Genomic DNA, 13,850 nt, shown 5'->3' with positions numbered 1-13,850 from the left:
GCCAGCTAGTGACTTAGGTATTGGGATGGCCATATTACAGCCTCCTGTATTATCCATATACAGGGCTACGCAAACACAGGTAAAAGAGCAGCAATGGCAGGGAAGAGGGACCTGGTAAGAGGTATGTAATATCTGAGCAGGGTATGAGTAGAAGGATATCAGGCAGTTAGAAAGAAGACTTCCCTGGTGGTATAGTGGATAAGAATCTGCCTGCCAATGCAATATAGGAGACCCAGGTTCGATCCCTCGGTCGGGGAAATCCCATGAAGAAGGGCATGGCAACCCACCCCAGTATTCTTGCCTGAAGAATCCCGTGGACAAAGGAGCCTGATGGGCTACAGTCCACAAGGTCACAAACAGCTGGACACGACTGAGTGACTGGACAGCAACAGCAGCCAACCCAGGGGACATGGGTTCTATATCCAGTCCGGGAAGACTTCTCATGCCTTGGAGCAACTAAGCCCCTGTGGCGTAGCTACTGAGTCATCGCTCTACAGCCTTCAAGCCGCAACTACTGGGCCTGCATGTTGCAACTACTGAAGCCCCTGCACCTAGAGCCTGTGAAACAAGAAGCCACTGCAATGACAAGCCCGTGCATGGCAACGAACAGTAGCCCCTACTCATCGCAACTACTGAAAGCAACGAAGACCCAGAGCAACCACACCCAGCGCAACCAAAAAAAAACAGTGTAAAAAAAGAGAGAGAAAGAGCAACCACAAAAAGAGGGATCAGCATGAACAAAAACAGGAAAACATAAATGTGCATGTATATAGTAAGAAAGTACAAGTAGTGCAATTGGGAATGGTGGGAAAATTAGAAACAGCAGCAAGTAAGAATGAAAAAATTACCAGAAATCAAGGTGAGGAAGCCACGAACACCATATTAAAGCATCTAGGCTAGACATATGATAGAAAGTATGGGTCCGCGGCTGCAGGAACCTGGCAGCGCAGCTGCATCCTTGGTGAGGCCGGGGAACCGAGCTGAGGGAACCAGCCAAGGACTGAGCAAACGACAGTGGCATTTGAGTAGTTTTTGAAAACTATGTGAAGTTTGGTGGACTGCATCTCTACCTTCTGCCTTCTCCCCATCCTTTACAAAAGAATAAATGGGATGTTTCAGTAGAGAATTGTATTAAAAGAGGAGTGTTGCAAATGGCTTCAGAAGCTGTGAATGCAAACAGGCTAGGAATTGCTTCACAAAAGGGAAAAGACAACAGCAAATAAAGAACAGATCTTCACTTGGTGATGGTGATAGAGAAGACTCCTTTCTCTTTGAAGCAAATGAAGCTTGGAAAGATTTTCATGGTTCTCTTCTTCAGTTTTATGAAAATGGAGAACTCTGTGATGTCACACTGAAGGTTGGCTCAAAGCTAATCTCCTGTCACAAACTGGCATTGGCTTGTGTTATTTCCTACTTCAAAGCCATGTTTCTCTCTGAAATGGCTGGAGCCAAGCAAACACTGATTGAAATAAGGGACTTTGATGGTGATGCAGTAGAAGACTTGGTAAAGTTTGTCTATTCTTCACGGCTCACTTTGACGGTTGACAATGTCCAGCCTCTCTTATATGCAGCCTGTATTCTACAGGATGAACTGGTGGCTAGAGCTTGTTGTGAATACACGAAGTTACATTTTCATCCCTCCAGCTGCCTGGTGCTAAGAGCCTTTGCAGAAAGTCACAAGTGAACAGACCTAATGGACATGGCGGATCAGTATGCCTGTGAGCATTTTACTGAAGTGGTGGAGTGTGAAGACTTCCTAAGTGTGTCACCTCAGCGTCTCCATAAGCTTTTGTCCTCCGGTGACCTCAACACTGAGAATGAAAAGCAGGTCTACAGTGCTGCCATCAAGTGGCTTCTTGCCAATCCTCAGCATCATCCCCAACGGTTGGATGAAACACTTGCACAGGTTCGTTTGCCGCTGTTGCCAGTTGACTTTCTCATGGGTGTTGCGGCAAAAGAACAGATTGTCCAACAAAATCTAAAATGTAGAGATTTATTAGATGAAGCAAGAAATTCCCACCTTCACTTGAGTAGCAGAGCAGTACCTGACTTGGAATACTCTGTGCGGACTACCCCAAGGAAGCATACTGCTGGAGTGCTGTTTTGTGTAGGTGGTGCAGGTGGATCAGGTGACCCCTTCCGCAGTACTGAATGCTCTTCTATCAACAAAAACAGTTGGTTCTTTGGACCAGAAAGGAACAGTCGAAGGCGACGTGGATGTAATCTCAGTGGAAGGTAAAGTGTATGTAGTGGGTGGACATGATGGCAATGAACACTTAGGTAGCATGGAGATGTTTGATCCTCTCACTAATAAATGGATGATGAAGGCATCAATGAACACAAAGAGGTGAGGAATTGCCCTGGCTTTCTTGGGAGGCCCAATTTATGCCACTGGAGGGTTAGATGACAGCACCTGCTTCAACGATGTGGAGAGATACGACATAGAATCTGATCAGTGGTGTACAGTGGCACCAATGAATACTCCCCGGGCAGGTGCTGGCTCCATGGCTCTCATGAACCATGTTTATGCAGTAGGTGGCAATGATGGAGTAGCTTCTCTGTCTAGTGTGGAGAGGTATGATCCACATACCACCTCAGTAAGTGGATAGAAGTTAAGACAGATGGGTCAGCGAAGAGCAGGCAATAGAGTTAGTGAGCTCCATGGTTGCTTATACGTTGTTGGTGGTTTTGATGATAATTCTCTGAGTTCTGTTGAGCAGTATGACCCTCAAAGCAACAAATGGGATTACGTAGCAGCCCTTACCACTCCCAGGGGTGGAGTGGGGATCGAAACAGTGATGGGCAAAATCTTTGCAGTTGGTGGTCATAATGGCAATGCATATCTAAATACAGTGGAAGCATTTGGTCCAGTGCTGAATGGGTGGGAGCTTGCTGGATCTGTGTCTCACTGCAGAGCTGGAGCAGGTGTAGCTGTGTGTGCCTGTTTAGCCAAATCTGAGATGTAGGTCATGGATCCAGCAATGTGGTTGACTGTTATGTGACTTGAGTTCCAGTCACCAACAGTTTAGTCATATTTGATAAGCAAGAAAGACAAGCAGGATTTTGTTAACGGCCACCTTCGAGCAGTTTTAACTATTACTAGAGGGTCATGTAAATGTAAACTGTTGTATGTGACTAAGTACAGCTTTTGGAATGGTAGCTGAAGAATTGCTAGTAATAAAGTTGCTATTTCCCACTTTAACAAGTAATGAAGTAGTGAAAGAAGACAGTCTAAGCTGAAACCTCCTCCTCCAAAAAAAAAAAAAAAAAGAAAGAAATGTTTAACAGAGTGGAGTGCCAGAACCTTGAAATTAACTTTTTTTTTTTTAAGTGTGGATGAATGAACATGCAGAATCAACTCGCTTGCTGAGCTTTACCTTTTGCCTAAAGGCGTTAACCTTAGGCATTGGATTTTTCCTCTGGGGAGATTAGAACCTGTTCATCAACACAGAGATATCAGGACTCTTAACAGACCTGCTCCATTTGAAGATCATTTCTCCTTGGTGCTGATGAATTATGCCTTGCTTTTTTCTAGGTGTTGATTTGTCAATTCCTTGGACATTTACAGAAGTAGGAAAAATGGTTCATCTTTCTGAGTGTCAGCCTATAGGATTATAGGCTTCATTTCAGTTTGAATCGTTAGGACACCAAAAGATCTAAATGAACGATTCCATCTGAATGAATCTACACTTATTTCTTCATGTGAAAGGGGTTTTGTTTCATAGTAATAAAAAACAGAACCAGATGAGATTATTAGAGGAGAAGGCTTTAGAGTCAGCATTATTCTAGTGCCCATTTGTGAGACCTTGAATGGGAGTGGAGCCCATTACATGACTCCCTAATGAGGCAACTCCAAAAATATGTTTAACACTCTTTGATTTAATTATTTCATTCTGAATCTGAGATTTATTATCTTTCTATTTTGCCACCATCACAGTTTTTCTAACTGTACAGAATGTGGATTTATTTATTATGAGAAATTGAATTCATTTCTACAAAAACCCTTTACAGACTTTAGTTGAACTGTTGATTAGTTCATACCCATCTTTACCAATAAAAGATATTGTAAAAGCAAAAAAAAGAAAATATGTGTTTCCTATTTAGTTAAAAGGAGAGGAATAACAAATTTCAGAGTAACTTCATCAGGGCTAATTGGATACAGGAAATGCTGGGGCAGAAAAGAATCACTGACTTTCAAATTCTAAGAATGGTTGATTAGTAAATCAATCAAAGGAAGAACAGCCTTAAAGAGAAAAGGCAATAAATTTGTTTTTAAATGGGTTTCAGAGACCTGTCCAAAATGTCACAGATTTCAATGAGTCCACATAAGAGGTTTTTACTTATACTTGCTAAGAAAATCAGAAAATACTTCTCAGTCTCTAGCATATACTTAATCCCTAAAAAACTATACAATTGTGACTGAGAAAGGATATAATATGTAATTGGAATCAGTTAATATTTGAATTAGAACTATGACAGTTTCAAAGCAGATAGCAAAGCAAGTCTGGGGAGAAGTGTCTGGGATTATAGCTATTCTTAGCATTGTCTAAACAAATGTCTTAGTAATAAGGAAATGTTACCTAATACTTCATTATCCGCTGTACTTTTTGCCAAAATGTATTAAGTGCATAAGGTCACTTGTGACACTTCTTTTAAATGGAACATAAGAAAAAGGGAAAAATGCTATCCAGCAAGTTTACATTAAGGAAAAAAAGTTACATGAAAAAGCTCCCAATACAGTATTTAACCTTAATACTAGTATTCTCATTTTTAAAAAAGAAAAAGTAGGGCCTCTGAAAAGTTAATCTGCCAGAGCAGATGCTAGCTCAATAAGACCCTTTAAAACTGTCTTCTAAGATACCAAACTACCCATTAATTTAATTCAAACACCAACTGACATCTACCACAGACCAAGATTAAGAAATGAGGTATCATTCAAGATGGTTGGATGGCATCTCTGAGTCAATGGACATGAGTTTGGGCAAACTCCAGGAGACGGTGAAGGACAGGGAAGCCTGCCGTGCTGCAGTCCATGGGCTTGCAAAGAATCTTAGCTACTGAACAACAGTTTCGTTGGACTGTTTTCCTTTGTTTTTGTATCTTCTCACTTATCTGATTAAACCTATTCTTTGGCTCAAGTTTTTCAGGACAAAACAGTGTGGGTGGGGAAGGACCACAGTAGGGTGCAACTCCATTTCAGAAACTTAAAATACATGACTGTAGAAATCTACTGATGCTGTAAGACGTGCCCATTCTTTTGGAACTGAAGATCGAACACTGGACCACATTTTAATTAGCTTGGGCAGTTTTGATTTACTTTGTTTTAAACACAGTAGGCTTTTTTAAACACTGAAAATAAAATAAGGCAAGGACTGCCACGGATTCAGTGATCCCAGGTTAGAAGCAGCCTCAGATTACAGATTATTCTCTCACCTAGTAAGTGATCACCAAATGTCAGTCTAACCACTCATTCTTCTATTTATCCCATCAGTTAAAGGGAATAATTAATCTATTTGTAAGGTTACATGCTAACCAAAGGTTACTGATATCAGTATCAACCTGATATTGATATAGTATCAGTATTAAAAGATGAACTGTATAAATAGCCAAGATCTTAACAAAGTTATGGGCCTGTGATATTATACCTAGTAAAGGCAATGTATAATTGAAACTTAAGAGAAGTAGGCAACATGCATAATCAGAGATACCGGTTCACTGTCACAGAAGAGACAAAGAAAAGAGGACTGATTAACTTCAAGGAAAAGTTTTTCCTTCATGATTCCAAACAAAAACTGTTAAGAAAACAACTGGACTTCCCTGGTGGTCCAGTGGTTTAAGAATCTGCTTGCCAATGCAGGGCAGATTTCATATGCCACCTGGCAACTAAGTGCTTGTACCCTAGAGCCGGAGCTCTGCAATGAGAGATGCCACCGCGATGAGCAGCTCCTGCACCACAACTAGAGAAAGTCTGAGGGCAGCAACGAAGACCCAGTGCAGCCAATAAATGAATTTTTTTTTAAAAAAAGAAAACAACTAAAAATAACAAAGGGCCACCCTAGGAACAATGGACCAAAGTTAAGGTGTAAACAGTTTAATTCCGTGTTTTGTTTTGTTTTGTTCTCAAAAATCAAAAGTTAGAATGAGCTATATCACAAACTAGTTTATTGTCATTTACTCATAATTAAGCAGACTGGAATGTTACAAAGAGAGGATTATTAAAGACACTGGACAAGAACAATAACTTTGCTTTCAACCCTGGCTGTACATTAAAATAAACCAGGGAAAACTTCTGTTTAATGATAATGTCTGGTCCAAACTCCTAGAAATTCACTTGCTTAGCCTTGGGTTATCAGTCCCAATATAAAGAAGTCTGAATGAATAAACTGCATCAGTATCAATATACTGATTATGATACTATATACTAGTTCTGCAAGATGTTATCATCATAGAAAAATCAGTCAAGGGTATAGGGGATCTCTGTGCATTATTTCTTGCAACAGCATTTGACTCTACAATTATCTCAAAATTCTAAATGTGTTGAAAAAATTCCCAGGTGATTCCACTATGTAGTGAGTTTAAAAAAAAACACACAACAGACTGGAGAATCTCAGATTCCTGCCAGTTATTAATAATTCCAAGAAGCTGCAAACTATTCTTTCAATCTCAGCCACTGAAGGTAATTAGGAATACTTATCATTGAAAGATATAATATTTTGCAAAGCCAAACACAAATAATTTACAGTTATTCTGAACTAAAAAATCCAAATTACTATACACTGCCATTAGTATATAAATTGACTGGATAGTAAGCATTAAACTATAGTTCTCATTCGCCTCTTAACTGAGCCAGATTATATGTATCATAGTAAGCAGCCTCTCAAATGGCCCCAGGATCTACCTCCTCATCTTCACACTTTTGTGTAATCCCTTCCTCTTAAGCTCCTCACTTAAAACAGGTAGAGTACCGCAAAGAGATAGGATGCCATTTCTGAGATGGTGTGACAAGAGTGTGGCTTCCATCTGGGGGGTTCTCTATCTGAAACCCCCTGCCCCAAAGGAAAGAAGCTACTGTGTCGTAGGCCACTTTTCAGTGAAGCCCACATGGCAGGGAACTGGCCAAAAAACAGCCAGTGAAAAATCCTGGGGCCTGCCAAGAGTCACATGAGTGAGCTCGCAAGGGGATCTTCCTCTAGTCAAACCTTGATAACTGCAATCTAGCCAGTATGTTGAGTTGCAGCCTTATAAGAGACCTTGAAACAGAGGCACCCAACTAAGTTGAAGTCAGAATCATGACCCACAGAAAGTGTGAGATAATAAATGTGTGCTGTTTTTAAGCCACTAAGCTTTGAGGAAAATACAGGGCTAAAAATAATACATATAGCTGTCACACACAAACCCACAAGAAAGTAATCTGATCTGGTGACTTCTGCCTATCTTTGTTCAGAGTATCAAACCTCCCAGCTTTTACAACATTATCACTTATAATTAACAAACTGTTTTACCTGAGGTGACCTCACCATCACTGGGACACAGCTTCCTCATTCTTATTTCAATTTCTTAGAATGGCTTCCTATCCCTCTCTTCTATCCACCTAAATCCTAGACATCTTCCAGATAAAACTCACAGATCTCTTCCATGAATATCTATTACAATCCATTTAGCACTGATCTAACAGCTTTAAGAGTAGAAATTCAGAGACCATGAACTCCTTAAGAGTAAGTCTCACATTTTCTTCAACATTCTGAACAGTACTGAGCAATTGCATTTACAGTATTCAATTCCTTATATCCCTTCCCATGTATCAAATAAAGAAACTCTCTCAACTACTTTTATTTTTAAAAAATAAAAATAAAAAAGCCGGGGAATGAGAAAATGTGAAGAAAACCCAAATGTTCCAACCTAGAATATGAGATTGTCACTGGTTTGGCTTGCATGTTTGAAATAACTGAGTATAGACCACTCTAATCTGAAGAATAACAGTAATGATAACAAATCCCCTCCATGAGTAGCCTAGTTAATTGTTATTTGTAGGCTCTCTCTTTAGCTAGCTCTCTCTCCTAGTAACCGTTCAGGCTCTCGAAATTTTCCTTTTATTAGTTTCTTAAACAATTTGCCTTCCATCATTAACCCACTCTATAGTAATTCATCACTAGTCATTACACATGGAGAAACACTGCTGTTAAATCTCAACTAGACCAGTAGCTCTCAAACTTTAGTTAGCATCAGCATCACCTGGAATGCTTGTTAAAACAGACTGCTGGATCCCACCCCCACAGTTCCTGATTCATGACTAATGCCATAAGTGATTCAAAAAGAACATAACTTAAAGCTTGTAACTCAAGGAGATCAGCTGGAGGGAAAATAAAAAGTTCAAGAATAAACTACACCAAACACCTCAATGGCTTCAACACACACACACACACACACACACACACACACACACAAAATCCCTCCCAACCCAGTTAACCAATCTAAATTTATCTTGATATGCCCACTTGAGTTCAATTTCATTGAAACAAGGAGGACCTCCAATTCACTGAAGTTTTTTTAAAAGGATATTAGAAAAATTAAGCATTAATGTAAAAAAGACCAATCTAGTAGTTCAACAGTCCTGTTTTAACTTCCCAGAACAAAAAAAAGGTGGGGGAGGGAGGGGAGAAGCAGACAAAAACTGAAGGTTCTATGACGTAAAAATTAACTTGCCAGTTAGGAGAAGCAGTGGCTAGACCTGACTCCGGAGAAGGCGATGGCACCCCACTCCAGTACTCTTGCCTGGAAAATCCCATGGATGGAGGAGCCTGGTAGGCTGCAGTCCATGGGGTTGCAAAGAGTCGGACACGACTGAGAGACTTCCCTTTCACTTTTCACTTTCATACATTGGAGAAGGAAATGGCAACCCACTCCAATGTTCTTGCCTTGAGAATCCCAGGGATGGGGGAGCCTGGTGGGCTGCCGTCATGGGGTCACACAGAGTCAGACGTGACTGAAGTGACTTAGCAGCAGCAGCAGCAGACCTGACTCCTGAACCAATACACAATACACTGGACTATACTGCCTCTAATTTATGCATGAAACCTCAGTTTAGAAGCATCTCAAATATTTTAAATTAAAAATGGGCAAAATATTAAAGACTTCATATCAACAAGCCAACAGAAAATTTGTTGTCTTTTAAAACAGGTTATTAAGAATAATAAATCTTCTAATAGCAAGAAGCCCACCCACTTCTCCCTTGCTTCCTCTCTGATCACTCACATCCAACAGTTCCATGAGCCTCTTCCTCAGCATATCCTTTAAATGTGGTATTCCTAAGAGTTACTTGCCCTTCTTACTCATTCTCCCTGAGTGAGTCAAAATCATGACACTGGGTGAACTATGAACATTCCAGTCGTTCAGAACTATCACTGGACTGGCTAAAAATATAAGATGCTTAGGCTCCAATTTAGACTTGACTAATGGATAACCATCTCTGGGAATTGAGCCCAAGAATCTCTATGTTCCCCACCTCTATATGCTTCTTAGGCAAGAACCATGTCCTCTATAGTGACCAGCACACACACAAGGCACAATCAACATTTGCTAAAGAATGCTGTGGAAACAAAAAACAGCACATTTAAACATCCTTGAATTCCAGAGTTATGTAGTGTTAGTTTAATAAATTACTTAGATATTTAGACAACTACATTAGATAACCATTGTAATATTATTAACCACCTTATATTAACAATGCTAGTTAAATATAGCTAGGTAAATAAAGGACTTTAAGCACTTCTCTACCCTTAAGATATGTTACAGAAAACCCCTGATCTTAAAGATCAAAAGGTAAGTAGCCACAAAGAGTTTAAATAAAAGAAGATCAAATTAAACAAACGAAAGTTACAGAGAGCCAGAAAACCAAGAGCTTTCTAAAAGAAAAAGTGTTAACTCGATTGAAGACTAGAACTAACCAGCAGTTATCTACAAATAACACTATTAATCTGTTGTTGCCCAGAAAAAGTAATCAAATTCCCCCAGGGAAGACTCAATTAACTTGGCAAATGTTTTTACATTCAATCTTTTTCTCCTGCACATTTATTTTCAAATTCACTAACATACATGATTCATATTGAAAAGTAGTACCAGAAAGAAGGGAATTTAAATTTTTTAGAATTAACAGCAAGCTCCCCGATGTGAACTAAATTAATAAAAGTTTTTAATTTACTTAAAACTTACTATATATTAAACCAACATTAGATTTAATTGAAAAACCTGTACGACTGATGTTTAAAGGCTCTATGAATATAAACTGATCTCATAAATCTATAAAAAGATAAACATCCCAAAAAGAGGTAAAATGAGCAAAAGCAAAGGGCAATTTACGAAAGAAATACCACTGCCCAAAAAACTCTTGAAAAATTCAACCTCATTAGTTTAAAAAAAAAAAACAAATTTAAAAAATGATGACCAATCAAGGACCATGGAGGGAAAACTAGTATAACCTTGCTGAAAGCAGCATGCTAGTATTTATTAAATGGCTGAAAATAAGCACGTTTGGCTCAGCAATTTATCCTAACAAAATAAAACATCCAGACATTTATCTGTAAGAATATTCCTAGTGAGGTTTATAAAACATGAAAACTAGACAATAAAAAGGAAGACCAATAACAACAGATTGACTAAATTAGTTTAGATCTGTAATTGTGTAAGCACTTGAAAAATAGTTACTTATTGACAGGAAAGTTGTTGACCTTCCCTCTGTTTTTGCAACCTGCTTTTTTCCTACTAAAAACATAAAAAGAACTTAGTTTTATTCTGTAATTATTTTTTCTAAACATGTATACCTCATCCACAGATCTGGAACGATTAGTGTATCTCTCTCAGTAGCAGGCAAAATAATTATTTTATCTTTTCTTCCCCCTCACCTCATCAGTTTTTTTCTTACAATGTAACGTGTTACCTGTATAACTTAAGTTTAAATCTATTAACATAAATAATCTATAACATAACCAAACCCTAGTTTAGTGCATCATTTGCCCAGTGTATACCACTGTGAGAAAGAAGATCTGGGGTAAATCCTATCCTTTGATCTACTGATCTTTCTAAATATGAACTTTTAACAAAGGAAAAGATAGTCATTTCAGCAGTCCTACTTAAGAGCACCCTTAACAAGTAGTAAACTAGGAAAAAAAAGAGTTGTTTCAAAAATCCAGCATGAAAACATGGTTAAAGTAAGACACCTAAAAAAATTCTCTAGTATTTTGTAGTTCTTAGTTCAGTTTATCCATGTTTATTTCTCTTCCTCTCAACTAACAAGGAAAAAATGATGTCACATGCATTAGCTACATCTCTGTTCCAGAAGTGACATAAAGAATTCGCAGGGTTTGGCCTCAGTGATTGAGGACACACCTAAGAGCTGAAAAGGCTGAAGGAGATTTAACTACATGAAAACATACTAGAAGAAGTTGGGTAATAAACATCTATAAATTTTAAAAGGTAATTAAACATTGGAATAAGCCAGGTGATAGGTGTGAAAGCATCAGATTCAATACAGATTTACGATATACTTTATAAAATAAATAAATGAAAAGGTAATTCAAGGTTTCACTGTAAATTCAACTTTCCTCAAAAAAAAAAAAAATTCTCCATTTAGTGACCTAAGACCTTAAATACTGTATCTGTAGATCAGAAAGAGCTATAAAACTTATCTTTCTTTTACAACCCTTCAATTTCCTCTTCAGACTACATTATCTATACAAAAGTTTGAGATTTCCACTGTTTAGTAATAGCACTATCAGTTTTTTTTTTAAACTATTATTTAAACACTATCTTCAAACAGGCCTAAATAGATGGTTTTATTTTCAAAAGAAAGTGTCTTTTTTACTAAATACTATAAAAAATTAATAAAGACAATCTATTAATCATGCAAGCTCAACAAGCACGCAGTGACATACTGCTTATTTACCAGTGGATATTAGTCAACCAATTTTAAGAGGGGGAAGAAAAAAAAATAACATACCAGAAGGCTATCGTCACCTGCTGCTCACCTATACAGTTTACTTCCATGAAACTAGTGTTTTCTAAGGATTATATTGAATCAAGACTCCATTTTTATTCTGCAATCGTACCCATGACCCCCTCATTTTTCTCCAAATAAACTGAAACTTTTGATTTTCTAAAACTCAAAAGGCAAAATATGACCCACAAGATTAGATGAGGTGAGGTTATCAATTTAAACCGAGTTCTACTTACCGACAATGAAATACAAATTATCAGAGAAAGGAGTCCAGAAGCAGAAAGTCTCTAACTTGCTAACTCACAATAAGAGTCTTGTTCAATATTACACAATAACACTGCGCTTTGCTGTTGTTTGAGCTGCAAAGGCTGGGTATGCAAGTTGCAGCAACTATGCCAACAGCTTCAAGTATGCTACAACTGAGAAGAGTAGCAGTTAAAACCCAAACGAACAGCAAACGTTAAAAAAGATACAAGCAGAAGCCTCACCATTAGAAAAGAAGATCCATCAGCACCTCTCCCAAGAAACAGTTCCCTTCCCCCACTTTTAAGTAGGCACTTAAGACTGCCAAGCAGATCCATTTCTTTATTAACTGGTGCCCACTTGGGGCAACTGTACACCAAGCAAGCCCTCAGGCCTACTAACCCCTTCCAAAAGTGCTCAAGTGAGACTGAAAGCCGGGGAAGCCGTCTTAGGGGCCCAGATCTCCTCCACCTCCCATCCCGCCCCGCCCCTGTAAGCTCTACTGAGGCCAGAAGAAGGACACCGGGCCCAGGGACCCGCAGCAATTGCCCGCAAAAAAAGTCTGAGGCGGCCGGAGGCCTCCGCCATAGCAGGACCTGGAAAGCACCGCCCCTAGCGCACCTCCCCACACCCGGCGAATGTCTGCTCTATCCCCAGCAGAAGAGAAGACAGGGCCGGGAGGCACCAGGCTAGGCTGCGCACCAGGCCCTGGCCTGGCCCTCGGGGCCGCGCGGACCGCCCGAATCCGCTCCCGGGTCCGGCTCGGTCAAGCTGGCGCGGGGGCCACACTCACCTGGATGACCTCGTTGACCTCCCGGATACATTCCACCATGTGTTGCAGAATCTGCTCGGCCGTGAGCACCTCGTAGCGGTAATCCTCCTCCTGCTCATGCCCCGGCCCGCCGCCGCCGCCGCCGCCGCCGCCGCCACCTCCGGGCCCCAGAGCGCTGCCGCCGCCGCCGCCCGTCTCCCCGCACAGCAGTCCGTCCCGCTCCCCGCCGACGCCCAGCCCCGGCTCCACCAGCTCCACCTCGCCCAGATCCAGGTTATCATCGTCCGGCTCATCGTCGTCCTCGTCCTCCTCCTCCTCGGCGCCGCTGTCCTCCTCGCTGCACTCTTCGTCCTCGTCGAACTCGTAGTTGTAGCCCTCGTCCGAGTCCATGGCGCGACGCGCGGAGGCCCGGCGGACGCTGGCCCTGAGGCGGGGAGAGGGCGGGGACGCCGAGGCCCCGGCTCTCGCTCCGGCTCCGGCTGATGTCCGGACGCAGGCCTGGCTCCGGCCCCGCGGGCCGCGGCTCCTCCCCGGGCGCGGCGGTTGGCGGTTGGCGGCTAGCGGCGGCGGGGAGGGCGCGGAGGAGGGAGGGAGGGAGCGAGGGGGCCGCTTGCCGCCCGCCTCAATCAGACGCGGCTCCGCTCAGGCCTCCGAGAGAAAACAGTCCCCAGCGCCACCTCCACGGCCGCTGCTACCGCTACTGAGCCAACAAAGGGGCGTGCGTCACCGCGTCGCGCTGCGTCGCGCGTCACCGCTCTTGACGTCATCGCGCCCCGCCCCGCCGCCCCTGCGTGGAGTGCGGGGAGACCCCACGGCCTCGGTTTGCCCTGGGAGCGCGGCGCCGCG

At 41.4% G+C, this 13,850-nt stretch overlaps 1 protein-coding gene across 1 annotated transcript in view; it reads right to left on the bottom strand.

The window, feature by feature from the left end:
- ARIH1 (ariadne RBR E3 ubiquitin protein ligase 1) overlaps positions 1 to 13,576 on the bottom strand; it is a 101,434-nt gene extending 87,858 nt beyond the window's left edge. Inside the window, exon 1 of the mRNA XM_052646199.1 lies at positions 13,026 to 13,576. Coding sequence (XP_052502159.1) covers positions 13,026 to 13,394 — 369 coding nt within the window. The 5' untranslated portion in view covers positions 13,395 to 13,576. The remainder of the gene's footprint in view (positions 1 to 13,025) is intronic.
- Between the last annotated feature and the right edge of the window lie 274 nt (positions 13,577 to 13,850).

This window comes from Budorcas taxicolor, chromosome 10 (genome assembly GCF_023091745.1).
Source record: "Budorcas taxicolor isolate Tak-1 chromosome 10, Takin1.1, whole genome shotgun sequence".
Classification (NCBI taxonomy): Eukaryota; Metazoa; Chordata; class Mammalia; order Artiodactyla; family Bovidae; genus Budorcas; species Budorcas taxicolor.
Note: the sequence above shows the minus strand (reverse complement) of the source record. Positions and strands in the feature narration are given on the sequence as shown.